This window comes from Plectropomus leopardus, chromosome 3, assembly GCF_026936395.1.
Source record: "Plectropomus leopardus strain MGB_pleo_1.0 chromosome 3, ASM2693639v1, whole genome shotgun sequence".
Lineage (NCBI taxonomy): Eukaryota > Metazoa > Chordata > Actinopteri > Perciformes > Serranidae > Plectropomus > Plectropomus leopardus.
In genome coordinates, this window is record NC_142178.1 from 10592245 (window position 1) to 10620062 (window position 27818).

At 37.9% G+C, this 27818-nt stretch overlaps 1 protein-coding gene across 1 annotated transcript in view; it reads right to left on the minus strand.

Moving 5' to 3' along the window:
- Positions 1–27818, minus strand: part of usp43a (ubiquitin specific peptidase 43a) — a 159718-nt gene that overhangs the window by 24343 nt on the left and 107557 nt on the right. The window contains exons 9-12 of the mRNA XM_042485616.2: positions 23778–23881; positions 19228–19305; positions 18832–18961; positions 5463–5582 (exon numbers count right to left, since the gene is read on the minus strand). Of these exons, the coding sequence (XP_042341550.1) occupies positions 5463–5582; positions 18832–18961; positions 19228–19305; positions 23778–23881 (432 nt within the window). The remainder of the gene's footprint in view (positions 1–5462; positions 5583–18831; positions 18962–19227; positions 19306–23777; positions 23882–27818) is intronic.

Consider the following 27818-nt stretch of genomic DNA (forward strand, 5'->3'; position numbering starts at 1 on the left):
CAATCAAGGCCGCTTTCCCTCTCCTGAGACTGGCACCTTTTCATGATGGAAGGTCTTAAAATCCCCTACAACCTTAGAAACTGTGTTATGTGGATCACTGGATTTGTGGTCAGTCTCCTGTGCAGAACCGTTCCTCGGCACAGAGTGCGGTCAAGTGACTGGCTGAATTATAATGCAGAGGTGCAGAAAAAACACCTTGGTCAGAGGAGAGAAGTGCCTGGCTGGGGTTTGAGCTATGAAGCCTGAATAAGCTCAGGGCTCAACATGATGCCATCTGCTTGTGAAAAAAGACAGTGGGGTGCCAATCAAGCACTGGGCAAAGGTGGAGGCATAGCTTGGACTTAACCTTGACTACAAAACAAATTCTTTTTTTTTGGCACGAGCAATTTCAGAAACAGGGGTTGTATGGGAGGCAGAGTGGTGCCAGTAAGATGAAGAATATTTTGCAGGTGCCAGCTGTGAAACACTCTTTGATTGGCCTTCAGATGTCAGATGGGGACATGCACAGATGTTTCGATGAGCACTGATTTCAAAGTGTAGAAGAACTATGGCTGCTGACACAAAAACACATATGGCCCAACCTAGTGCCAGTGCTTGGTTTGGCTGCTCTGTAGAACAACATGGCAAACTCTGTGAAAGAGTACGCACTTTGTGTGTTGATGTAAATGGCTTATTCTAAAGAAACACAGTGTTTTCAAAGAACAGGACTTTAATTCCCTGAACAAAATTGTGTGACTTGCACACAAAATGAGTGGTGCTGATCTGCTAGAACTAGATACAATTCACAGCTTCAGGCTTCTGTCCTGGACCAAGGGTGAAGGACCCTACAGGTCATCCTTCTGCCAGGCTTTTTGCCCCTCTTCCCTCAGGGAGACGATACCACTCCAACTCTCTGTTTGCTAAGAGTTTCTTTTCCTGTGCTGTACGCAGCACAACAATTTAAACAATTTAAAGTCACTCACTTCAATATTTTACACTGCTTATGTTAGAAGATTGACAGCCTGTAAAACTAAATTTTGAACTTTATTTCTAAAATGTTGCATTCATTTCCCGCTTCATGTGTCAGGCGATTAATGGCCTTAGGCATTTAGATCTTAGGTGACTGTCAGCCTATCCACATGTTGGCACTTGTTTCTCTTATTACTTTCTACTTTTTTTTTTATCCTGGTATTTTAACGTATATTGTTTCTATTGTGTCTTTATTGTCTTATTGTCTTACATGTCTATCTTTACATTGAGCTATTGTAACCACTTTCCAATGAGAGTCCAATATGTGGACTCAAGAGTATTAAACATTTTCCTTCATTGCATTCTGGAGATATTGCTATATCAATAAGCTGGATCCATTACTGATCTTCCTGATTCATATATATATATATATATATATATATATACACACACTCAAGTTTACATTTGGTTTAAAGTCTATTTAAAGTCATGTTCAATTTTATGTTTTTGTCTCTAACTTTTACCTGACATATGACAACGGCAGCAGCTTGCACTTGACTTCTTTTTTTCAAAGTTTTGTTTTGACAACATGATTTGGTCTGAAAGTAAAGGCTGAAGGCATCTGGAACTGAGATTGGTTGGGGATGTCAAAGGTTGAGCAGATGTGCGGAATCTGAAGGGTTAATATAACAACCAATCAACACATGGCAAAGTAAACTAATCATTTCAGCCCTTATAATTATAGTGATAACCTGTGTCATTACCCTGCATTAAACAAATACAAGCTCCAAGATATCTGACGACATTGTGATGAAGATGCAAATACTCAAATGCTATTCATACTGCACACAGACCACATATGCCAACACAAATATAGCTTAAATGAGCTACACACTGGGCTAATTAACTGAGTAAGGAATAAAATGGCCACACTTAATAGTTAAAGACAAACCACATATAAGTGCTGAAGAGATTATCCATATTGTGATAGAAGAGCAGAAATGTGGAGCGAGAAGTGCAGATTTCCTCCTTGATTCAATCATTGAATTAAATGACTGCCGACATGAAGCAGAGCTCGACACATTAAAAGAAAACAGCAGCCGCACAAATATAATTACTCTGTCTAGAGAGGCACTTAAACCAAACGGGACACAAACCAGCAACCTCTGCTGCCAGTTTGTGTGGCCATACTGATGTCAGTGGCGTGTGGGGGTACTAATGAGTCTCCTGTGGATGCTGCCTGTTGGAGTTTGTCCCAAAGAATGACTTTGTGTTGCAGGTGGAAGGCTCTTACTAATGTTGGTGTGTTTGAAGTATAAATCTTTTTTACACAGCAGACATTTTGACATGTCATAGCAGGGAAAGTACGTGTGTTACTAATAACATTAACTCTGTTCTATTCAAGTGTCTCCGTAAGCCATGATCGTGTGACATTGAGCCAGCATGCACAAAACAGGGATGCTTAGACTGAAGCAGCGTGGAAAGCAGTCAGTTGTATTCATCTTGAATTTTATCATTTTCACCTGTGTTTTTTTCCCACTGTGAGATGTCAAAATGTCTTCTTACAAATAAACCTGCTTAGAATTAGAATTAGTGTGGAATGGGGACAAAGTGTTGGATAAAGCTACACCTTGGAAGACTATACTTTAATACTGGCATTGGTACAACCTGCAATACCTAGTGTGAGTCTCCGACAAACAACACAGACTGTTGAGGCAAAGCCCTGGTTTAATCTACCAGGGATGGAGACCTGCTGACCTGCTGTTTAGAGCCGAGCAGTGAGGATAAAATCCTGAACAAGGTGGTCAAACCCTCTGCGGAGGAGGCAGCACAGTGAGATGTATTTTTTGTGTTTTGGGAGCAGCCATGCCTGACATGCTGCAGGTAATTATTATCTCTGCAAAGAAGGTCATGTGTTCAGTTCCATTTGCTGGTTTGTTGGTTTGCTTTTCAGCAGAATTTTGGTGGAGGGGTGAAGCATGAGCCAAAGACGAACCCGCCACATTTTCAGACAGTTCTTACAAACATTCATACATCTTCCTATGAAAAGTAATGCATCCAAATTTGTATATATCCTAGGTATTTTGAAAGGCTGCAATCACATGATCAATGTGCTAAAGGAAGTAAACAAGGTAGCAGTCCTAAACATTCTTGTGAGGAGGTATGTTGGGGGTGTGGATAGGGGTGTTAATTGGAATTGTGTGAATTTTGACTGAACTTTGAGTCATACCATACCATAGTATTGCCTAAACTTAACCTACATAACTGTGCGTTACTTAAGTCATTGTACGTTAAGGACTTTCCATAGAAACTTTCCCCTGGAGACTTGTGTTCAGAACCATCCAAACTAAACATAGTACCTTTCATTGCCTAAGCTTAACTTCCGCAACTGTGCGTTTATTATGTAACTGTACATGAAGGACTTTCCCCCTAAAGACGCATGTTCAGAACTGTGTGAACTTTGAGTCATTTTAAGGTACGTCCTCACCATGTGTCTTTTCTTAAACCTAATTAAGTAACTTTTATTGACTAATCCTAATCTTGGTAGCTTTACATTAATTACATAACTGTACATTAAGGATATAACGTCATTTGTAGGGTGCTAATTCATATGATGGCACTTGTAAGCATTGGGAGAAGTTGTTTGGGACTTGGACTGAGTGCAGCAGACCGCAAGAAGATCTTCACTGGTGGCCTGTGCTGAATGGCGAGTCAGACAGAGGGGAGAAACAAAACTGAAAGCACCAGATGAAAAGGAGGAGGAGAGCCGGTGTCGGTGCAGGACTAACCCGACATGGACCAAGAGGTCAGACCGGAGGGGAGAAATATAACTTAAAGTGCTGAAAGATGAAAAGAGGGAGAAGATCACGGTGAGGCTGGACTGACTCAAACCGGGAGCTGTTCCTCTATTAAGCCTTCTTCTGTCTAATGTCTGATGCAGGAGAGTGAAGTGGATGAGATGTGATTTTGGCTCACTCCGCAGCAGGGGGATCTGGGACTGCTCAGCTGTTGCACTGGATGGGCAGACATTGTTGGGAGCCATAAGGACTCTGATGCAAATTAAAAAAATGCACTGCAGGAATTGAACGATGCCATCAGCAGCAACATCACCATGCAACAGGATGAGCTTCATAGTAGCTGCTGGTTTTATCAACTCAACTTTCAACTCAAAGATGCAGCAGGATCAAGGATCAATAAAATTTTGTTTTTTAAACTTTGTTTAAAAAATGACCAATAAATCTACCTTACCTCACCTTACCATACAAACGGTTGCGTGTGCATTTCCATAAGATATTATATAAGCCATTCTAGGAAAATACGTCCACAGGGTGGACACTCTTATTACACTTATTCTAAACTTTTGTTTGTGCTGGAAGTCTGCACTCTCCGGGTGCCCATGTAGGTACCAATTAGTACTAGAGCTTGTTTATCTTCCTGCTGCTTGGCAGGAGATCTCCCCAAAGATGAACATGAACTGAATGTTGCTCATTCATCTCATCTGTACACAGCTGCATTCAATAAACAGGCAGAATGAATAATTCACCACTTGGTGTGTGTCTGTGTGTGTGTGCTCCCATGCCTCCAGATGGAGACAAACTTTTTACCAGTGGTCGCTGGAGGCTATGTGAGATTGACCCCTTTCTCATTTCCCCAGCTGAGGTCAGAGAAGTTGTTAAAAAGTCTTGCAGCAAGATATCAGGGGTGGATGGGATACACAAGGTTATGCTGGATGTCGACAGGCTTTGACATGTCTTTAATAATGCATGGTGATTAGGTAAAATGTGTATAGGATGTCACTCAAATTTGTTTCCAATGGTGCTAGAAAACGGACCAGCTTTCAAATTTGCATTCACAACGGGCAATTTTATTGATTTTTATCTTCAAATTTCCGTCAAACTGGGCGACACTCTTCCCTGCAATATCCAATTGAAGACATTCTCACTCCTCACTTAACCCCAAAACTTCAAACTGTCCAAGCCTGAATCCTTTTCTCTTTGCAGACTATTTGAAGGAGCAATTAAACATGAGAGCATTTCCTCCACTTCGCGTAGCTATTAAACTGATTTGGTTATATGATATTTTGTTACTTCCTCTCCTAAAAGAGCACAACAAAATAAATAGAAAACATGGGTGCAAGTCTAATAATGTAATATAATAATGTAATATAAAAAAATCCCAAAACAAAACAAACAAAAAAAGGAAAAGACGGGAAAAAACCCCCAAAATAATTTTAATAATTTTGAATACAGTTTTTCCCTAGCTTTTTAATTTTTCGCTATATTTAAAAAAAAAAAAAAAATTCTACTTCCTTGCAATTTATGTATTTATGTTGTTACTGAGTTGCTCATTGCTTTTTTCCCATAATTTTGAAAGAAGTCACACCAATCTGCTCAGGGTTCACAGATTCACAGGTTAAACACTATCAATTACTGCAGCTTTGAGAGATGAGTCATGAAATTAAAGTTTCACTGGAGCACATGCCTTTCCTGGAGGAAACTGTACAGCTCACCTACCTGTCGGAAACGCTTGAGATGGAGGATCAGTATGTCGGGGAGAGTCCACAGGCTCATCTTCACCATGCCCTGCTGAAGCTGCTTACAGTGGGGACACTTCCAGGCATCATCTGGGGCAAGCTGGAATCAGTCAATGAATCAGTCTATTACATGGTTATACAAATCAAATTGGCGGTGAAAATGTAACATGTTTGTTACTATTTGTGGTCATTTCATCAAGTTATGTGACATGTTTGCTCCAGATGATTTGCTCTGATATAAAAGCAGGTGTTAGTACTCTGTTTTTCATTAACTCCACTCTGATCTGTGAGATTAAATCTTTCTTTCCCCCTGGCCTTGCCTGATAAAAATGAAGGCCTCTCTCCCTGTTCTAATCATGAGTGTCTGAAAATGTTAACTTTCCCCTTCTTTTTTTCTGGGTTTTCATCGTCACTCAAAAAAACAAAAAGCAAAACCCTCTGGAACTCAGTGTGTGATGAACTTAATGACTAGTGACTAGTTAATGACTTTTTTTAATGATTTTTTTTTAAACATTTTTATGATTTAGTTTTACTTTTCTGACATTGGAAGCTTGCCTTCTTTTGTACTTGCTTCATGGTTTTTAGAGGCTTTATACCACAGACAGAGGACTCTAGCAGATTAAGTGCAAGAGTCACCTGTGTGTGACCAGCACCCCAAGGACATCTTTTCACCCGTTACTCTTATAAAGTTTGGATCTGACACAAGAGAAATAACTCAGCCCTTTGTTTACTCTTTATACTGCACAGAGTTTGACTTCACTGAAAAGATTTGAAAGAAAAAGGAAATAATCCCTGTCATGACCTATAGCAAAACCCAGCCTACATCATTTGTTAGTTAAACCCGGTCTATATCTGTCTGTTATTGCTATAGTTACAGGCAAGGCTCCAAGGACCCTTTCAAAACTCTGTGCCTCACTCCCAGAAGTGCCATATAAGATGTTTAGATTCTGTGTTATGACACGAGATCACAAAAATTTAATTTCCTTCTCTCATGTCGGTGTGTCATTTAACCAAACATAATTGCGCAGGAGAAGAAGAACCTGCTCTCGGATTTACAATCCTGTCCATCAGCACCGAAGTGCTGCTTTAGTCGGCTGTGAGTTTAAGTGGGCGGCAGAATCGCTCCCTGAACTCGACTACAATAATCACTGAAATGAGTACTTATTCTACCATGTTTGCTGAGGAGCGAGGGCAAATACAGATGTGATTGCTGAGCCCCTACACATGTGCGAATGTTCTCATGACTTTTCCCTTGTTTCCCCTCATTTCAGTGATTATTGTAGTAATTGTGTCTTTTTAATAGCTCATAGAAAGTAGATTCAAGGGGGTGGGGGGTCAGGGCTTTTGTAAAAGAGATGTCTTTTTGCAACAAAGTGTCACCTAAGGCAACTCATGATGTCATCACAGATGGATCACATTTGATTAGTGGCCTTAAAGGGATACTTCAGGTTTTTTTAACTAAAGATGGAGTCTGGTAGCTGTGTCGAGAGCATAGATGGGGAACTGAATCTATTATGCCGTCAAAATGGGCTGTCATAAGGAAAGGTGAAGCGCTGAAAATACTTTCAGAATAGCATACATTCAAACTGGTATTCATTTTTTTAAGATGGACATTTCTTTAGGTGACTAAAATATATTTTGTTGCTGACTCCTCCACAGCAGTGCATTGCACAGCTTCTGTGTCACACTCCTGTCTGCTTTCCAAGTTGGGGCCATCCTGACTGACATCTAATGCATGTAATACATTGACTAAAGACATAGTTTAGATAGATTCTTATACAACCCCATTTCATATAATACAAACTATCCCTTTAAACTATTCTCTGGCGCCTTGCTGCCCTACAGCAGGGATACTTCACTTACTTTGCATGGCCAGGGTCCAGTTAATGAATAATAACATTTATTACTATATTTAACAAATTAGTTGCCTGTTTTTGACATTTGCTGTCCTCACTCATCCTTGCCAAGACGCAAATCCAGCTGCAGCAGCCCTGCAGGGGTCAAGATGAGGACAGGATCTGAGGACATTTGGTTCTTGGACTGGATCTCTGTTCGTCTCTAGCATATTTAATACTATACAAGCTCTATTTGTGGTGGCAAACATCCTATAAACAACCTAGGTGGCCACCAAGGCTGCCATCCAGAGGGGAAGGGACACACATGCAAAAGGGGTTTTAACGTGCAATTATTTACATGTGCAATATTTTTCCATGTAGACTATATTAAACATGTTACTCATTTTGTATATATTCTTATTGTTTCTCTGTCACATGTACATACATGTTGTACATTGTAGCATCACACACATATTTTATATTTTAACTAACATATTAGTTTGATACATTGCATTGTAGCATAAGGCATAGTTTTATATTTTGGAGACTCAGCACATTATACAAATTTAAAAATTCAGATACCAGTGATAACTGTTTATATCTCTTTATATTTTTTGCACACTTTAAATGCTCAGCACATTATACATACTTATACATATACATATATATATGTATATATATGTATGTATGTATGTATGTATGTATGTGTGTGTGTGTGTGTGTGTGTATATATATATATATATTAACATACTTTGTGCTGAAATGTATGTCTCCTTGCTGTTATTCTCTTTGCTTGGCATCAATGCCACAATTTGCCCTAAGGAATCAATAAAGTATTTCTGTTTCTGATTCTGAAACCTAAAGATCTATTGCTGACAGTCAGACTGTCGTGTCAACACCTCTGTTCATGGAAATGCAGTTCACCTTAATGTTGTCATCAGTAAGTGATTGCTACAAATGGAAAATGCAAGAGCACTGATGAGTTTGGTGGAGCGGACAGTATGTGGAGAACATTGGATTAAGAGAAAAAATTAAGTTCAAATAAAAAAGGAAAAAGGAAACAATTTTGCAAATTTGCACATACTGTATTCTTTTATTGTTTAACATCTATTATTCTTATTTGCTACTTAAGTTTTTTTTGTGTTGGTGTCTAATTATCTCTTGTTGTTTGTGATAACTATAATAAATACAACAGACAATAATATTTTAAGGGAGGGTCCCTAGGGGAAGCTTGCCTGGATCACTGAATGTTCAGGCGCTGATGATGCTTTTTTATACACTCCTATTCACCTTATTTACATTCCAAGTAAAAACAAAACAAAACAAACAAAACAACCTGAATACATTCATTTTCACTGAATTAGAAAATCCTGGGCCAGATTTAGCCGTCAGGCCATAAATTGAGAATCACTGCCCTACAGAGTGTGTATTTGTGTTGATTCTGCACAGATCTGCTGTTTGTGCTGTTATTTTTTTTTGTACCGACATCCTTTTTTTACTGCAAAATAGACTTTGAAATGTCAGCCTTTAGATGAACATGACAAGCACTCACAACAAAAAGTGTAGATGAGTCAAACATTAATTACATTTGCTTTTCTTAATACAGTTAAAGAAAAATGTTTTTCATCAGCTGTCGTAAACTTGACTGTTTCTTTTATTGTACTTTGAGCACAATGCACAACAAGGAATGTCATTCAGCTTTTCTTTCCAGAGCTAAATTACAGAAGTTGCACAAAAAGTTTGGTGTGGTTATTTCAAGAAAGTAAATCTGAAACAAAACAGTAAGTCTACTTGGGGAGGGATTTAATGCACAGAATCTAAGCGGCTTATACTGGCAATAAGCAATTGCCTTCCTCTAGTTAAAACAACATTTAAATGCATTCATAGATTCTTTTTCTGAGCACAAATGCACTTGTCCCTAAAATTCCCAGCTCCACAGTCACAGTAAAAAGACATGAAGGGAAGCATTTGATCTTCACATTTTTACCTGACAACAAGATATGAAAAGGTTTTTCATCGGTGAAGATCAAATCTGGACTTCAGAGCTCTTCTGAGTTTTATCAGCTCTCCATTTTCTGGCTGCGAATTTTATCATTCAACCATGACCACAATGAGGCTCATATCTGTATTTAACTGGGGCATCAAAAAAATAGAAATAGTCCAAGACATTGAAGCAGTTTAAAGACCTATTGAAATGAAAAATAAAAACATTTTCCAGTTTTAATCCAGTGAACCTGTATTAATGGATTATTAATCTCTTGCCAAATATATGTTAAAAAAATATTCTCAGTATTATTGTTAAATTAAAATCTTTGTCTTTCTCTTTCTGTAAAACAATACACAAGACTTGTTAGCAACACTGCTCTTATAAACTCGCACATCACTGTTGGTGGGCTGTAGTGTACCGTCTCTAGGTGTAGTAGTTCACAGAACAATAGAGAGCAAAAGAGGGGGTATCAGTGAGCAAAACCTTTGTTTTCATTTCCAAAACAGCATGGCTGCAGGATTGACGTTTGTCTGAAGGAAATTTACTGTACGTCGCCTTGGTTCCCTCGACAAAAACCCTATGGGATTTTTCCATTGGATCTTGGATTATAGCAGAAAATAAGATTTGTGTCAAACAAAATGTTATGATACTTACACATTTTGTTCAGCAACATAATCTTCACAAATGAACACCATCTTTATGATCCCTGAGGGGCAGATTCAATCCAAGCGCAAAGGTAATGTCAGGGTATAACAAACTACACCGTGGTCGCATTAACTTTAACGTTGCCATCACAATGAAGCTGTAAAGCCGTTTTTGGCATTTATGCTCTGTAGTCTCATTAGTTTATTTACTTGTTAGTTTATTGCAGTCTTCACTAGGGCTGCCAAATTCAAGGTGGAAGCTTTCCATTGGAATTAATAGGAATTTATGGGAAATTTATTGGAATTAACAGGAAATATATAGACCTTTGGAAAAAAACCTTTTACCATATCACAAACATAATCCATACATTGAGCCTCGAACGAACAACAGTCAATGACTCTCCTCACTAGCAGAAACAGAACTTCGAAATGGTGAAGAGATTTCTTCAACAAAAGCTTTGTCCCGTCTGCCATAACAGCACTTAACCTCTCATGCTAACAAAATGGGTGCTCAATTTTCCTCTGTGTGTTTGTTAAATATATTGTGTAGGGCTATGGGCAGGGTATTAATGACCTATCTATGACCTATCTATCTAGCTAGCTAGCTAGCTAGCAAACCAAAGGGAAAAAATTCTTTGCAAATGTTAGTTCACAATGTGGGCTTTGTGCAAACTTGGTTAGGAAGAAGGTGAACAACTAATTTATAAAATAAATGTTTAATAAAGAATAACAACAAATAGATTAAGAGTACTCATCAGCATGCTCTAACAAGCTACATCCCACATGGGCACAGCTAGCTAGCAAAAACTAGCAGAAGGTGTTAATAAGCATTAAACTGTGCAGTTTCAACTTTTTTTGGGCCATTACCCACTTATTCATTGTCCAGGTACTTCACCACCACCCATTATATTAAAATGTAAGCAAGTTTTCTTTCCTGAATATCCATGTTAATCATTACTCTGTGCTTTATCATTAAAAGAGCAAGTCAATGAGCCAAACAAGAGATCTGATTTAAGTGCACAGTTATCATTAGTTTGCCAGGGAGCAAAAAGGCCATGTGAATAAAAAATATATTCACAAGTGACATTCATGCTTATGTTAGGTATCCTTAATGAACACAAATAGCAGAAAGTGGAAATTTGAGTGCCAAATAAGAATTTTCAGACACATTTTCTGCATTCTGGTGCATTTTTATGTGACAAAATCTAACGCAATGTTATGCATTCAGGCTCTAAGACATTCTGTACTGCTTTTCTCCTGCAGATCAACTTTTCTCTTTTCATGTTATCTCTGCTGAGTCTGCATACATGTCAGCATGATTTACTCTTCAGCCCTCATTTGTGTCTTAAGTTTAGGAAGTAACATCAACAATACATTATTTCATTTCAATTAATGAATAACTCCCTGGATTTTAATGGCTGGTGTGTGTTTCAAAGAGATTTCTGCTCATGTTCAAAACTTTCAGCACAAACAAAACTTATCCCACATATCTGTGTTCTTAGAGAAGTCAAAAGTATAATCATAATATTTTCAGAAAAAAAAGTCCTGCCGTACAGTCTGCTGTGTATAACGTTATTTCTGTGTGCTCCAATATTCCCCTAACACTGTCTGACAGGACACAGAGGCCTATTTGCGACTCTCTGGATGAGAAAAAGTTTAGGGAAGCAGCAATCTGTCAGCTGAACTTGTCTGTCACTTGACCAGGTCCCCACCCTCTCTCTCATTGTCACTGACTGTTTTCCAATTCACTCTGCTCAAAAGGTGAAGAGCTTTTCATGCTGATATGCATGAAAAGAACAGATGGAGAAGTGCACCAGAGCACATTGTTCTATAGTAAAATACAAAAATGAAAAAAATAAATGAAAAAAAAACCCAGAACTCCTCAGTGCCCCCCTTGAGAAACTCTAGGCATACTTTGCTTTAGGCAACTATCTGCTGGGTAATCGGAATGTCATAGACAACACAAAATATATTCACTCTAGTAGTATGATAAAAACTGAAATGAAAGCTATTGACCGTTCGCCTTGACAGTGCAGTAGTGTGGGCTGTACATAAGCTGGGAGAATTCTCTGTGCTTGCAGAGTTCACTGAATTCCTTAAATAATCGGCATGGTTACAATACAATTATATGGGCACACTTAAAATAAAACATGACGTAAGACCTAGTATTGCATCTTTCTTTTACATCTATCCCATCTAATTAAGTTTACTATTTGTGGATTTGATGCACCAACTTAGATGCACCATCTAATCTGTAGTCCGTAATATAATCAAAAATACAGACCCTCATCTTTCTTTTAACTTCACACTGGAGAGGCTGCAATGAGGATGTGTTGCAGGCAGAGCAAATCATGTGTCACTGTATGTCAGTGACTTGCAACAGACAGCTACACTGACTGCGAGTGATGAAAAGAAAGTTACAAGACTGTAAACAGCTGGTCAACAACAGCCTGTGTCATGCCCACAACAGCAGAGAGATCGCAGGAAAAACAGCTAATTTTCATGTCTAACTCTGTGGATTAAGGGATTATTTCAACCAAACCAGAGTTGGTGGTTGTTGGAACAGTAAAATAAGAAAGTAAAATGACTAACAAGACTGACAAAGATGGTTTTAGTGAGTTTCATTTTGTTCCTAGTGAGTTTGAATGAAGTTTGTTTTAGGATAAGTTACAGGAACAATTAAACTGGTTTTAGATTGGCAAAAGAGAGGAACAAGAATTCAGACAGTGTACGGTTCTTTCTCTGTTTCATATGGAAAAGAGGTATACTAATATACACTTTAGTTGACATTTTGTCAGTGTATTGTGTATTGTATTGAAAAGCCAGAAAATGCGAAGACAGCCTGCAGAACGTAGTGAACTCGTCGTCCAGTGGTGCGTGTGGGGAGGACTGATACACAGACATACTATCACATATCGTATAACCTGGTAAAATTCCAGGAGGATATAAAAAAATAGAAACCTCCCAAACCTAATAGGAAGCTCTGTGAATACAGCCCCTGGTCTATAAGGGAAGAAAATTCGTGCACATTGTTGCATTACTTGCAATAAACTCATTTAATTAAACAACGTTTGGTTCCTCAGACCTTCATAAGCCTCACCTGAAGGTAAAAACTATATTTAAATGAAGTTTATTGCAAGTAGAAGGCCAGTGGGCAGAAAATCTCTTACCTATGGACCTATGAAAGGTCTGCATGAGCCTCCGAGCTCTAGATCATTGATGATAGGAACCTTCCCAACATTTGTTTAATACCCATGTAATATCCTCCTGATGAAAAACCTGACAGAAATATGATTAGACAAACCTAAATAAGGAACGTCATGTATCAGCATCACCTCCTTCTCCTCTAAGGCTTCTTTTCCTTTCAAGTAGAATAATTATAAATGAGCTGATGCATTTTCAGTCCTCTCCACGATGGCTGAGCAAGGACTGAACTGTGATGGGAACAGAATGAAGCTTTTCTCCTTTAATCAGTGGCAGTGGGGATTCAACCCTCTGCACTCAGATTTTAAAAAAGTACATGTTAGACTTTCTTTATCAAAGTGTGCAATGCTAATCTTTGACACTCCCCGAGCCTTTTAAACTCACTTAAAGAGAGTAATCTTAAAAATCTGTAAAGGATAACACTGATATTATTGTAGCTCTTTATTCTTTTCAGCAGATCCAATGAAAAGGCAAAACCAGCAATAACTATTTTACTAACCTGTATTGGGTCACTGAAGTTTGATTTAGCTCATGTTCATAATTTGTGATGTCCGTTCTAGTCTGTGTGGTAGCTCAATGGGACATTTTATTCTAATTTACTAGTGTCCTCAGGTCGATCTGAAGAGTTATTTAAACATAAACTGTAGCTAATATTAGTGACATACTTCATAGAAACTGAAGGACTCATTAGTGAGTTCACAACGTGTCAATCTTCAGTCATAGCTGACAACCTCTGCTTAATCAAATTAATAGTATTTCATGAGAGGAATACATACTAAGTGATGAGCAGCTGCAGCAGATCTCTGTGGCTGATTCACTCACAGAGGATCTGAAACAGCCGACGCACGGCAGTGGAGCTCTTCCTGCTGTGCAGCAGTTACATCCTGCACTTCTGCTGAACTGGCTCATTTCAATCAATAATTGGTGATGTTTTTACAGTCCATAAACTTACTGTACACACTCACTGAGGCTAGGAATTTTCATCACAGAGAATAACCAATCTGTAGCCATGACAAAACTTGTAATGCAAGTGGTGTAGCTTTCTTCCTGTTGTGTACACATCTTCAAGGTAGGTGGCTGCCTATCTCTTACCCTCCAAGATAATGTTTCTTCTTTTGTTATTATTGGTTAATCTTGTGTGTTATTTCCTGACACACTGTTTCATGTGTTTCTTTTTCTCGCAAGTAATCTCCTTTCTAATGCATCCCTCATTTAAATTTGTTTATTTAAGCAAGATGAATTACTCAGGGTTGTCATTTTTCTTGGATAATACATTTTTTTGTTATTATATTATTCTTTTTGCAGTGTGTGTAAGTGTGTTTGTTATGACCTGCCTGAGTAAAACAAAGAGGTTTTCAGCTCATGTACTGACTGAAGAGCAGGCAAACTACTGGTAAGTGGGTTTTGCAGTGGAATTGTGTGTATTGGTTGGTGTAAATGTATAAAACATTTACATTACAGAGATATACACCAATCAATCACTGGCAAGTGAAGTGATCACACTGATCATCTCAATACAATACAATGCTCTGCTGGAAAACCTTGGGTCCTGGCATTTATGTAGATGCCATCTGACACGCACCATCCATCCCACTGCGGACCGAATACACCCCCCCTTGGCAACGGCACTCCCTGATGGCAGTGCCCCCCTCAGCAGGACAATGCACAATGCTACACTGCAAAAACTGTTCAGGAAAAGCTGGAGGAAGATGACAAAGAGCTCAAGGCATTGACCTGGCCTCCGTATGCCACAGATCCCGATCTGATTGAGCATTCTTTGGATGCACTGGTACCCCAGAGGTCCATGCTTCCATAGGTCAGATTCAAGTCCAAACCACAGTGGTGCCTCCTTGGGAGTCCTCTGGTGTGTGGCATCAAGGTTTTGGCAAAAGATCCTTTAAGCTGCATGAGTTGCGAGGTGGGGTCTCCATGGATCAGACTTGTTTCAGCAAGTCCCACTGATGCTCAACCAGATGGGGTTCTGTCACATTTGGAGGCTAGGTGGACACTTTGAGCTCTTTGTCACATTCCTTGGGCCATTCATGACCGGTTTCTGCAGTGTGGTGCACGGGACATTGTCCTGTTGAGGGGGTCACTACCATCGGGGAGTGCTTTTGCTATATTTGAGGAGGTATATTGGGTCTGCATCGGTGTATGGGTGGTTCATTGGTGTCAACTGCCATTTACATGAAAGCCAAGGTTTCCCAGCATAAAATGGCTTGCAAAGAGATTATTCATGACTTTCACTTTGCTGTTAGTGATTTTTAAATTTTGTAGCTAATCGACATATACAAGTTAAAATGAAACTACAGCATTACCTGTGTCGAACTTAACAATTGTTTGATCAATACCAGTAAGCACCATCAAGTGGGATGATTGCGTTTTAAGTAAGATTCTCTACTCAAACCAAGATCTGGATACAGTATAAAAGGTAAAAACATTTGGAAGATATATAGATTGACGTTGGTAATATATGAAGCATGAGGCCTAATCTCAAAGAGTAACTTAAAAAGAGTCTGGACACTACTGACTTGGGATTTGGTGATACTTCATTTCAATAATTTATCAGCTTCTGGAGTAATCTGTATTTTGGCGATCCTGTGTCAACAGATCTTACTAATTAATTTGGTTACATCATAACTGATAGAAATGATGGCATTGACAAAAAAAAAGAAGCTGTAATAAACTCGAATGATTCTTTTCTAAGCAAACTCAGTTGTATTCATTAATCATGATACTGATTTATTTTGAGATGGAGCCGTGGGTGGTGGCTGTCTTGCTGTGTTGGTGCTCACTGTTTTCTTTTAAAACGCAGTCCATTCCAACACTGCTTATACAGATGGAGGATCTGTAGTCAGTCAACAAAAGTTTGGACACCAGTCGGAATTGTTCTCAGTAACATTTCAGGCTGCTGCAGGACAGCTGTTACCCCATTACTTGTTTCCTAAAACTCTAAAATTTACATTACTTTTCAGTTCTTGGCAACTGAACATATTTCTATTGCAACTGTCTATTTATTTCAATTTCTTTCTCATATCTATATGAAGATTGCTTGACTTTTGTTTAACCTGTATTGTACGCTGTACATTTTTGAACCAAAACCAATGCAAATTCTTGACTGTATATGTGAAAACTATCTGGCAATAAACAAAAAACTCAGTCACTTCAACTGCTTGAAGCATTACCATCTGCGATTTCGCATACTCACTGCAGTGATCTCTGTGCATTTTTTTTCTTTGCCCCGTTCTCTCTGGCTAAAAAGAGAAGAAGCATTCATAGCTGGTATACTTGCGTGGGAGTTGAGACTCGAGAAAAGAATACGGTTCATAAACTGTGCTGTACATGACTAAAAAGCCATACATTTGTGCCAACTTACTGAGTAGAAAAAAAGTGTCAAGTGTAAGGGTGCCTACAAGGGCAACTGCAGGATGTAAATAATGTTCTTAGTTCATGTTATTATGATAGTGAAGGAGGTAATAGAAAGCAAACTGATAAAATTTAAGAAATTTATCTTTATATTAGATAATTCTAACAAGTGTATAACTGCTATGCCTTATAATAGTACTGCATAGATTTAGTATTACACTCTTATAATACCCAGACCTAGAAATAACGTCTTTTTATTTTTTTTGTAAAAAACAAGCGCCTACATAACCCACAATGCAACACAACTACTGATGCTAAGTAGGAGATTTGGGTGTGTTTTGCTCATATTGGCTAATGCAGTCCTGAGCTGTGTGCCTCAAGCAGAGATGAGTAGCAGGCTACAGATATCTACTCAAGTTCCCATTGGCCCACAAAAATACTTAATCCAATTTTTTTCTCATCCTTTTTTCCTTTAAAACAGACATCAGAAAATGGTGGAGTTCCTCTTTAAACATACTTAATGGCTGTTTGGTTTTGATTTTACTGCAGACTCTTTTGACAATGAGAAAAGAATATGATCACCTCAGATAAACAGCTGGATCAGGATTATTTCTGCTTAAATTGTACTGTGAAAAAATAAACACAAATAAGCAAAAAGATATTTTAATTGCCAGTTAATTCTATCAGCTTCTTCTGTTTTTAAATGACCCTTTCAGTATGTGTGAACAAACAAACACACTCTGCAAAAAACTGAAAGAAAAACTAAAAAGTGAGAGAGAAAACAAGATACTATTTTAAAAAACAACAACAATAACACCTACAAGAGAATTAACAAAGTAAATTTTAGTTTTGTTCTTGAAATTTAGAATTCCACCTTCTTTTTCGACAAGAGAGGACTCCAAGATAAAAAATAGCTAAACTTATTAAATTGTACTAGTATTATTGAATTATTTCTGTAAAAAACTTTCAAAAAGAATGCAAGTAACAATTAGGCATTAAATGAAAAGGAAACTAGAATTACTTCCTTAAGGTTGTTTGCCTCAAGTCAAGTTGCAGTAACAGTTTAGCTTTCCATGTCTGTGAAAACATGCATGCTTCTCTCCAGCAGCACAGAAAATTTACACAATCAGCACAGCTTCAAGGTGGACATCCAAGATTAGTGTCACCAATTAAATATCTGATAAAATGTCTCCCTCTCTGTTTTTGAGATACGATGTTAAATAATGGCCAAAAAAGAGTTTCTGCAGAACATTATGGTGTCACAGTGAAGCAGACCTTTTGCCTTTTGGATATAAAATGTCATCATGTCATCAATTTATCCTATTAAAAATGTGTGTGAAATTTGGTTAAAATTTGTGGATAAATTCTTGAGTTATGTCGAAAAACATATTTAATGAGTTCACAGACACCTTTAATCACCAAAATTGAATCAGTTCATCGCTGAGTCCAAGTGGATGTTTGAGCCAAATTTGAAGAAATTCCCTCGAGGCCTTCTTGAGATATTGTGTTCATAATACTGGGATGTATGGACCTAAGTACCGATGAACGGATAACTCAAAAGCATAATGTCTCCGGCCATGGATTTTGCTGAGGCAGAAAAAACAAACTCTCCACCCACTAATACAGCTATCAGTGAGTGTAAAACAGGGGCCTAAAGTGGAGGGGAAATGGCCCTTTCCCTACTTTCCATTCCACTTACTTCTAGTGCCCTTGCTCAGACCTTACCCATCTTCTGAACTACACACCTGTAAAGTTTTGTAACTATGTATATATTGCAAGGTTGCAACTTTATCACCATGACAAAAATCACAGACAGTCAGACACCTGCCAAAGTGCTCAGACTGGCTTCTGTTGTAGTTTCTGCTACAGTGGGTGTCACCAGGGTCACATTTCGCCATCATGACGCACAGACTCACAAGGTGAAAACAATCCTAGGCCTTGGTGGCATCACGATATACCACAGTGTTCAGAAAACCTGATGGTATGTTTTTCAATACTATCATAAATACAGGCACTCCTTCTTTTCTGAATAATGGCATGTTTTTTACAACTAACTCACTGAATTAAGGATTATTTTCAACCACACTGGAAACTTGAGACTGGAAAGACCTATACCATAATATACCATATACCACAGTGATATTTTAGGAAGGTATGAAAAATTGGATACTAGCCAAGCCTAAAAAATACCAGTCATTGTGATGTTGTCATGGCTTGTAATTATAAGGAGAGAAAAAAAAAGAAAAGAAAAAGTAAGGTAAGAATGAAGATGATATGCTGTTTACTTGAGAGTTATGTTGCACTCAGTCTCACCTGTTCTTCTTTGGTATACAGCTGAAAACACTCATCTAAGGTACAGCTGTGCTGCTGAAGATGCTGCTGCTGCTGGTTCCTCACACTCTCCGCATCCTTGACCACCTCCTCTTGGATGCTGCCAAACAGACTGAAACACACACACACACACACACACACACACACAAAGACACAGGTTTATTGTCCTCATTCAGCTGCAGAATTGTATTTGCAGTGTTTGAATCTGTGTGAGCGTATGTTTGTGCCAGCTTGTGTTCTGGGAAATGGATTGAACAGCAAATTGACACTCAGGGTGACTACGAGAACATACAATAATCTTTGTGTGTGTTCCGCCTAAGTGCTTTTTTACATTTGTATATTCCACTCAGTATTAACATTTCTGTGCACAGTGCTTACCATTCTTTAGTCTTGTTATCCCACTCAATGACAACCTTCACATGAGGAGGTCCCCCAGGGCCACAGAACTTCAGAGCTCTACCAAACAGCGGGAGAAAAACTTGAAATACACGTCTTATGATTTTAGATTAGTCTGTGTTTTGCAGAAAGTTATGCTGTATCTCAAAAAGAATGAAACCACAAAAACCACGGGAGGCTGAAATCTGTGCTGCCGTCATGCAAAATAATGGAACTTCTGCGGTGACAACGGCCCCGAGACTTTCTATAAATGTTTGTTTCTACTTTTTATTTCATTTTATTCCACCTTGATACACACACCCACTGGCAACAGCAGGATTACACAGAGTGACATCCTGCACAGGTGAGAGCTAGCTTCACATCATGTGTTAATATGCAAACTTTTGATTTTGAGTCGTTATATAGATGAAGGTGCTCTGTTTGTGTCGCAGAGCTTTTCTTCACTGCTTTGATCTCAGGAGGAGAGATTAAAAAAATATCATTGGTATTCCACTGTCAAACAGCACTGACAGAGGGCCAAGGTAGATTCAACAATTGCTGGATGCTCTGGGCACAGTATAATTTATTCTGTTGTGCGCACATGATGGATCACTGATGGCAGATGTTTGGAGTTGTGTCAAAATTCAAATGCCTTCAATTTTGCAAAGCATCTGCATTACGAGTGAAGACAGTCTGGATGGAGAGATTTCCAGCAAGGCCATTGATAGATTCTCACTGTCAGGAGTTTGACTCCATTTTCGAAGTGTTGTTGTCTTGTTATTGTTCACTGCGAGTATGTTTAATGCATAACAATGTATGTATTGTGTTACCACTAGATGTCAGGATTACAACACAGGCCAACACCTCCCAGCCAGAACTTAATAAAGCAATAATGAATTATCACCTATTGTATGTATCTACAAATGCTTCTTTTTCTCTGCCTCTGAATTGAGCTTTGCCGCAACAGTAATTGTCTGTGAATCAATAAGAAACCTTATCTCCGATGGTGTTACACTCACAAGTGAAGGACACCCAGAGCACACTTTGCACACTCCCACAAAAGATTGCTTCCACAAAATCAATTCACCCATTTTAAAAACTATTTTCCATACTCAAAGATTCATGGAGCTGTCTTGTCATGGCTTTGTGAATCTTAAAAACAAAGATGATGTGTGTGTGTGTGTGTGTGTGTGTGTGTGTGTGTGTGTGTATGTATTTTTTGTGTGACAAGTTTCTTGAGTTGTGCATTACAGCTAATAATAAGAGGAGTGGCAGAGACACAGACTATAGAGACTGAAGTGTGCAATTGGAATAACTGTAGACTTTTACGGTGTGTAATTATAATCATTAATGAATAATACAAAAGATAATCCAATTGCCAGTTAATTCTATCACATTTAGCTGTCTTTAAATGACTAATTCAGTATTGAATTAAAAAAGAATTTCAATCTACGTGTGGTGGTAACTACTCATTTTTGTTAATCGTGTGCGTGTGTGTGTGTGTGTGTGTGTGTGTGTGTGTGTCTCCTCTTTTTTTTTTTTTAACATTCTATGACCCCTCTGTTAATTCTGACGCAGGTGGAACTCACTACGAGTTCCTTTTTTTTCTCAGCAGCAGTTTGATGAGTTTTAGTCATGGGGGTTGACAATTGATCTGTCAATCCCATCAGAGCTGATCAGATTGATAGATGAAAAGAGCAGCTGCTGCAGAAGCTAGTGAAAACAAACTTTTAGACCTAGCTCAATCAATGATTAAGTTTTACTTTCACTGTGCCTGACGTTCAGCTGCTCCATCTGTGCTCAGAGTATGCTCTGCACCCTGAAAAAGCGCAAAGAATACCCAAATTGTATATTTATTCTAACAGTGCTACTAGAAAACATCCAAAAATATATAATCATTCATGGCAGCAGATGTTTTAACCAGGACGCCACAAATAAATGAATATGTGGAAAACCTTGCAGTAACAAATAATAAAAAGGCTGATTAAATTTCCAGTTAATTCTACCACCTTCTACTGTCTTTAACTGATTAATTCAGAATTTCAAAATCAAACGTGCAAAATTCATCCTTTTGGTTATTCCATTCATGAGTCTACTGATCATGCTCCATCTCACAATTCGTTTTTGCTTGATTTAACCTTTCCATTTGATTGCTCTCAGTGAAAGACAGCTCTCTGAGTGAGCACTGTGCCGCCTAGAAGTGAAATTACATCCATCTCACAGAGCAGCAGCGGGAGCTTTGATTGGCCAGACTTCTGCCAACACAGAACAGCTGGCCAATTAAACACTGTACAATTACACAAATATTCTTGTGGCACACTCCAGACTCACAAACAGCAATCACTTAGTACCAAGGTAATTACACAGTAAGATGACCACTGCACTAAACTGAAAACTGTAAATAAATCTAATCAAAAATAAAAAACAACTTTATGCATTACACTGGTGCAGAGATGTAGTGGAGCAGTTTCAAGATATTCAGCCACAAATCTTCAGGCTTTTGTGAGATTGAACGGGTAATAAAATTCCTTTTGAGTTTTTTGTGCTATACAAGGGCAGTTTTACTTTAGAAAATCATACTCAATAAAGACTCTTCAGAACAAGATATATTGTTCGTCCAGAATACCGAGGACATGCTTTAAGCACTGATAGCCGCTAATTTTAATTACACTTATCACCAAATGCTCAGGGATGCTTGCAGAAGAGGTGATGGAGATCTGCTAGACGACGACACACTAGAGGTGTGTGTTGGTGCATTTATTTGAGACTCTGCCCCCTGCCTGTAATTTCCTTTTGTCTTTTTATGTTTGGGACGTTACTGTGCAGGTGAGGTCAGGACTATAAGCAGCAGGCTTTCAAGAGGAATCTACAAAAACTCTAAACACAGCTTCATTCAGTTGTATTACCATAATGTATTATACTCCACTATTTAGGGCTAAGGCTGTTTTCACAATATAGAATGATTGTTGTGTTTGTATGAGCCAGTAGGTTGAAGTAGGCATAAGGGGCAGGGAAAAATTAATATAGCACAGTAGTGCAATATTTTGTGTGGCAAAATAGTATATGTATATCATTATTATGTTATATTTACTAATATTATTATCAGAATATTAATGATGTAAATCATTAATATTGCAAATAACTAAATAACTCAAAGCCAGCTTGAACAATACAACAAACTGCTTTTTCAGTCCACCTGAAACATTTCGTCGCAGGTAAATTGAAAAGACATGAACAGGCAGAAAACTTTATCTTAATAGATAAAAAAGGATGTTGACAACATTTTCTCTTAATTTGCAGATTAAAAAGGTAATAAGTCACAATATATCACAATATATGTAATCGCAATACTCAGCTTTTCGCATAACATTCAAAATCACTATCTTGACCTAAGTATCGCAACATATCTTATCAGGGGGTCCTGATGATTCCCATCCCTCGGAGGCCCACATGCTGCTGACGCAGCTTAAATTCAGTGGGGCATCTGGTGTATATGCCAGCTCTGCCTACTCTCACACCACAGGGCAATGGTGCAGGCCCACTTTATATTTTGCTAGCGATACTGTTTACAAACAGTAGCTGACAATTCCTCTATGGTGTACTTTTAATAGCTGAAAAAAAGTTTAAAACATTGGGATACCAAAACTATTTTTTCCTGTACAAGTTGAAACATTTTTTAAATAAATCATGTGGTCATGAATAATCTGGAATTTAGTTTTATGGTAATTTCATTTCATCAGTGTTTGTGTTTTGTATTGTTTTGTATTTTCATGTTGAGTTTTCTGAATTTATTATCATCTGTTCTGAGATGGGAGCTGCAACATTGCTACAGCTACTGGTTTATGCTATGGTCCTGTCCCAATACAGATACCAAAAACATTAAATATATACAGTAAATAATGCTAAAGCATGACTAGCACAAAAAACACAGACACTTGCTGTTGATGAGCTGATGGTTAGTTAGTTTTGGCGCTGATCCTATCTGCAGGTATCTTGTAGACAGAGCAAAATGACATCCACATTTTGAATGTGATATAAACAACAATTACTTAGAAAAACATGAACACACACAGACAGGTGCCTGTATATACACACACACACACACACACACACACACACACACACACACACACACACACACCTATTGAAAGACTGGTCTAATCTGAAAGACAATCTCATTTCCTCACTCCTTTGTGATGGGCCTGACCTTCACTGCAGATCAGTGGAACAACGGCACAGATTTATACTAAGCTCCTCAGCTGCATGCTCTTTATCACACAGGAAATAAAGGCCTTATCTTCACACCGTCAAACTGAAATCATTATACTTAGTTCCTTGTAATCCTCTTAAGGTCCATTCACTTCTGAAAGGAACTGCAGCTTTGTATCTAATGCACTAGAAACCCTGTCGGTCATGTGTTCTGAATAGAGCTCATGTAGTGTATTGTGTAGTATATAGAGTACATAATGATGAGGTACAGTTTGAGTCTGTGGGGATGCAGTACAGCAAACTCTTTTTCTTTGAGTGAGTGTACGTGTGTGGGTGTGTCCTACCTGTCAACCGCAGGGTGGTAGAGCGGGCGGCTGTCCTGCGGGGACAGGTAGCTGTAGGCCGCTGACCCTCCAACTACTCGGATCTTAAACAGCACGCCAGCATTCTGCAGGGAGAGAAAAACACATAAATATTGCACAATGAGCGAAAGAGCTCCCTCTTGCAGTAAAAAAAGAAAAACCTAAATGCTGAGCCTCAAATTCAGCGGTGAAATGATTTTATGATTGACAAGATAGAAAAAAAAAACAACTGTAGGTACATCTAGAAAGCTTGTTTGGCTTTAATAATCTGAGAAAGAGTGAAAGACAAAGGAACATTGATTTTTAACCAGCGCGCTCAAGCAGCAAGTTTTTGAGCAGCGGTGTGCAGTCAGATATGACTCAAAAAAGAAATAAAAGTCTGCCGTAAATACGCCCTCATTCACACCCCCTATATTTAATAAAGTGATCTTCTTTGTGTGTGAAAATTTTCATTATTACTGCTGTAAAAACATGTCTGCCCTCTCACAGACAATCAACATACTGTTTAAAGTCTGCATTTATTGAAAGACAGCTAAAATTACTGTAATTATAACAGCAGATCTCTACTGACACACTCAGGTGAACAGTATCGGTATAAATAACACCCCTACATACTGTGAGATAGATTCACTCTAAAGTATAAAACTGATGTTTATTAAGAAGTACAAAGAGGCAAGAAATGTCCTTGTATTGTTTTGATAGGAGGCAAATTACAAGTCTGGTGACTTAATTTAGCAGCCACGTGTTTTAGCCAATTAACAACATTGTTACACTGGTAGGATGCTTGCAGTAGAGTAAGTAATGCTGCATTATAAGTTTAAGTGTTTTAAAGGCCAAGTTCACCCCCAAATTGCAGAACACTGTGATGTCACAGCAAAGTTGACCTTTGACCTTTTGGATATAAAGTTCCATCACTTCATCATTTTATCCTATTAGACATTTGTGTAACGTTTTGTCATAATTAGCATATGAATTCTTGACTTAAATACATGTTTTGCAAAAGTTGAACAATGTCCCTGAAAATATTCTTGAGATAATGCGTTCACTTTGACACTGACCTTTGAGCACCAAGGTCGAACAAGTTAATTATTGAGTCCAAGTGGATGTTTGTGCCAAATTTGAAGACATTCCTTTAAGGCCTTCTTGAGATAATTTGTTCACAAGAATGGGACAGACAAGGTCACAGTGACCTTGGCTTGTGACCTGTGACCACCAAAATCTGATCAAATCATCCATTAACCCTTATGGATGTTTGTGCCAAACTTTGTGCACATTTATACCGTCATATAGAGTAAAATTAAATTCCAGGAGGATGTGACGGTATGAAATATTATATACTACCCAAGACTAGCGTGTATAATCTCAGTTGACAGTATATTACAGTCTTGCAATAAACCCTTTATTTCTTCAAGGCTATAACGTTCAGGTTTTGTAAAAGATGTTTTAGAGATTGATCTGTCTGATCCTTGTGGAGGCTGCAGTTCGGTTTTTGTCAAATGAATTATATAAATACGTTTCAATTATTTCATCCACTCCATTTACGCTGTATCTTTATTACAATGTGAGCAAAGTTTGAGATGCAGACATGAGTCATTTGAATGAACAGAGACAAGAAATAAGTAGCGCCTTTGTGTATTGTTAAGTATTTCAATGAATTGCATGGATGTGTATAAGTGATTCAGATATACAGAAAACAAAGATAAGACAACATTTGATATTAAATGCTATGTAAAGCCAGCAACTCTCTAATTTGCTGAGTCCTGCAGGATCTATACATAGCATCACTATCAACAGTTCAAAAGCAAACAACCTCCCTCATTTATACGTGGCAATTCTGGCCGCCTCCTCACTTGAATACAGAGAATGCATTTACAGATGGATTATAACTCCTCCGCTGCCTCAGCAGCAAAGACAGGAGGGTTGAGCTATTAGGGAGCAGAGAGCAGAATCAGGTTGCTAATGCGTTCATTCTGTGCAGGCCGGCACTGGAGAATAAGAACTGCAGCCGAGAATAAAAATAAATAAATTAGTTAGTTAATAGAAGCCTAAAGCAGCAAATGAAAAAGGCATAGTCTCGCTCTTCAGTTTGAAGGGCCTGCATGAGTATACCCTCAGATGGTCTCATCTGTCTAGTAGAATATGATGAAGAAGAGCATTGCACTGAGTTAATATCCTATATCCTATTCTATGAAATCAATTGGTTGAACTGTAATAAATCTGAAGTTAGACCCAAAAACAACCATGAGAAGTTTGAGGTAAAAAATCCATGCACTTTAATAAAATATGCGTTTACCATAGGGTATTTAGGAAAAAAACTATTCACAAGACAAATTATTTTGAAAGGATGTCAAGCTACTCACTAAATTTGACCTCTAACAGTTGATCAATAACTCCTTATGAATTACAAAACACTCCAGAACTCAGATTTATTTAGTATTCAGTAAAAAACCTCATCTTTATAGTTGAAACTGGTCTGTCTGGTCAGACTGGTAATCAGTGTGGGGGACCTTTTGCAAGCTACTTATTACTTCAAATTGGATGAAGTTGAACTACAGCAAAGCTACAGAGAAATTTAGTTTGATTGACTAAAGCTACTTAGAAAAAGTAGGTGAAACTACTTTGTAAAAAAAATGACAAAACTGAGAATGGACTACAAATATAACACAAAAAAGTCACATACCAGCAAAATATGCCACTCAGTTAAGGTCACTGCAAAGCGTGCCGAATTGTTTAAAGATTATACATAAACTAACTTAAACCAATACTTCTGACTCATTGTGGTCAAAGTAGGTTCAATTACAATAAAAAAGCAACAGTAGATAAAAAAAAAATCCTTTCCTTTTATAGTCTAAAAATGTTTGCAGTTTCAGCTGTTAACTACACAAAAATGGCAACAAAAAAGAATAATTTAACTACTAAAGTCAATGCAAATATGAATGCAGTTGAACTAACAACAAGCTACTACAAAATCTAGTTAAACTTTTATTGCACACATTTAAGTCTCCCAATACCACCGGCAGTTGAAACTTGTGAGCTGATTTAGAATCAGTTAAAAAGCAGCAATATCTCCAACAGGAAAAGACACTTTAATTTATATATCAATTCTTTGTGTGATTTAATATATATATATATGTATATATATATATATATATATATATATATATTTTACAAAAGCAGCCTTTACAACATCTTCAAGTCATGACAGCCATGGCGTAATGACAAAAAGTTGTTGTTTTTTTTCAACTTATTATCATCTAACTCTACCTTTTATCCAATTTTCTAAACCTCTCCTCTGGCTCTATCACTCGACCGGCTGTTTGGCATGGACCACACAAGGTGCTTGATGCATGGTCAAACACTTACGGTCAATCTTGATATTATTCTTTTTACAGAATATCCAGGCTGAAAAAGAGAAGGAGTGTTTTGAGATGCAAGTCAGTAACAACTCAGGTTATGTTTTCCTTTTTTTATACCCTGAACTGAAAGTTGTATCTTGCTTAATGAACCTCTGGATGGCGCCAAAACATAAAGAAGGAGCAGCAACCAAACTATTGGCAGTACACACTTGCTTTCTGTCAGTGGTAATGAAGAATTTAAACAGTGCTGATGTGTTTTATTGTGGGAGCCTGTATTACACACTGATAACTCTGAGCTCATGCTTTTTGTTGTTTTATACAAAAGTTTATAATTTTTCTTTATTTCTTTTTTTATTTTTACAATGAGAACAACAAAGTATTAGCAAAAATTAAAGCACTCTTTGAATATGACTTTCACCTCAAACAATATGTTCAATCTACAACCCACAGACCCTAGTGATTGTGTTAACTTAAAAGAAATTCGTAAAGAGAGAAGTTTCTATGACTTTGCATCTGGCCAGACAGGCTTTAAGGAGGTAACCAAGAAACTGAGATTCATATCAGTAAATCAAAGGCTGATATTTCGCTTGCTTCTCCACCTTTTCTCATAAAGTTGAAAGCTGCTTTCTCTGGATAAGGCCACCTCAAATATTGCCTGTCACCATGG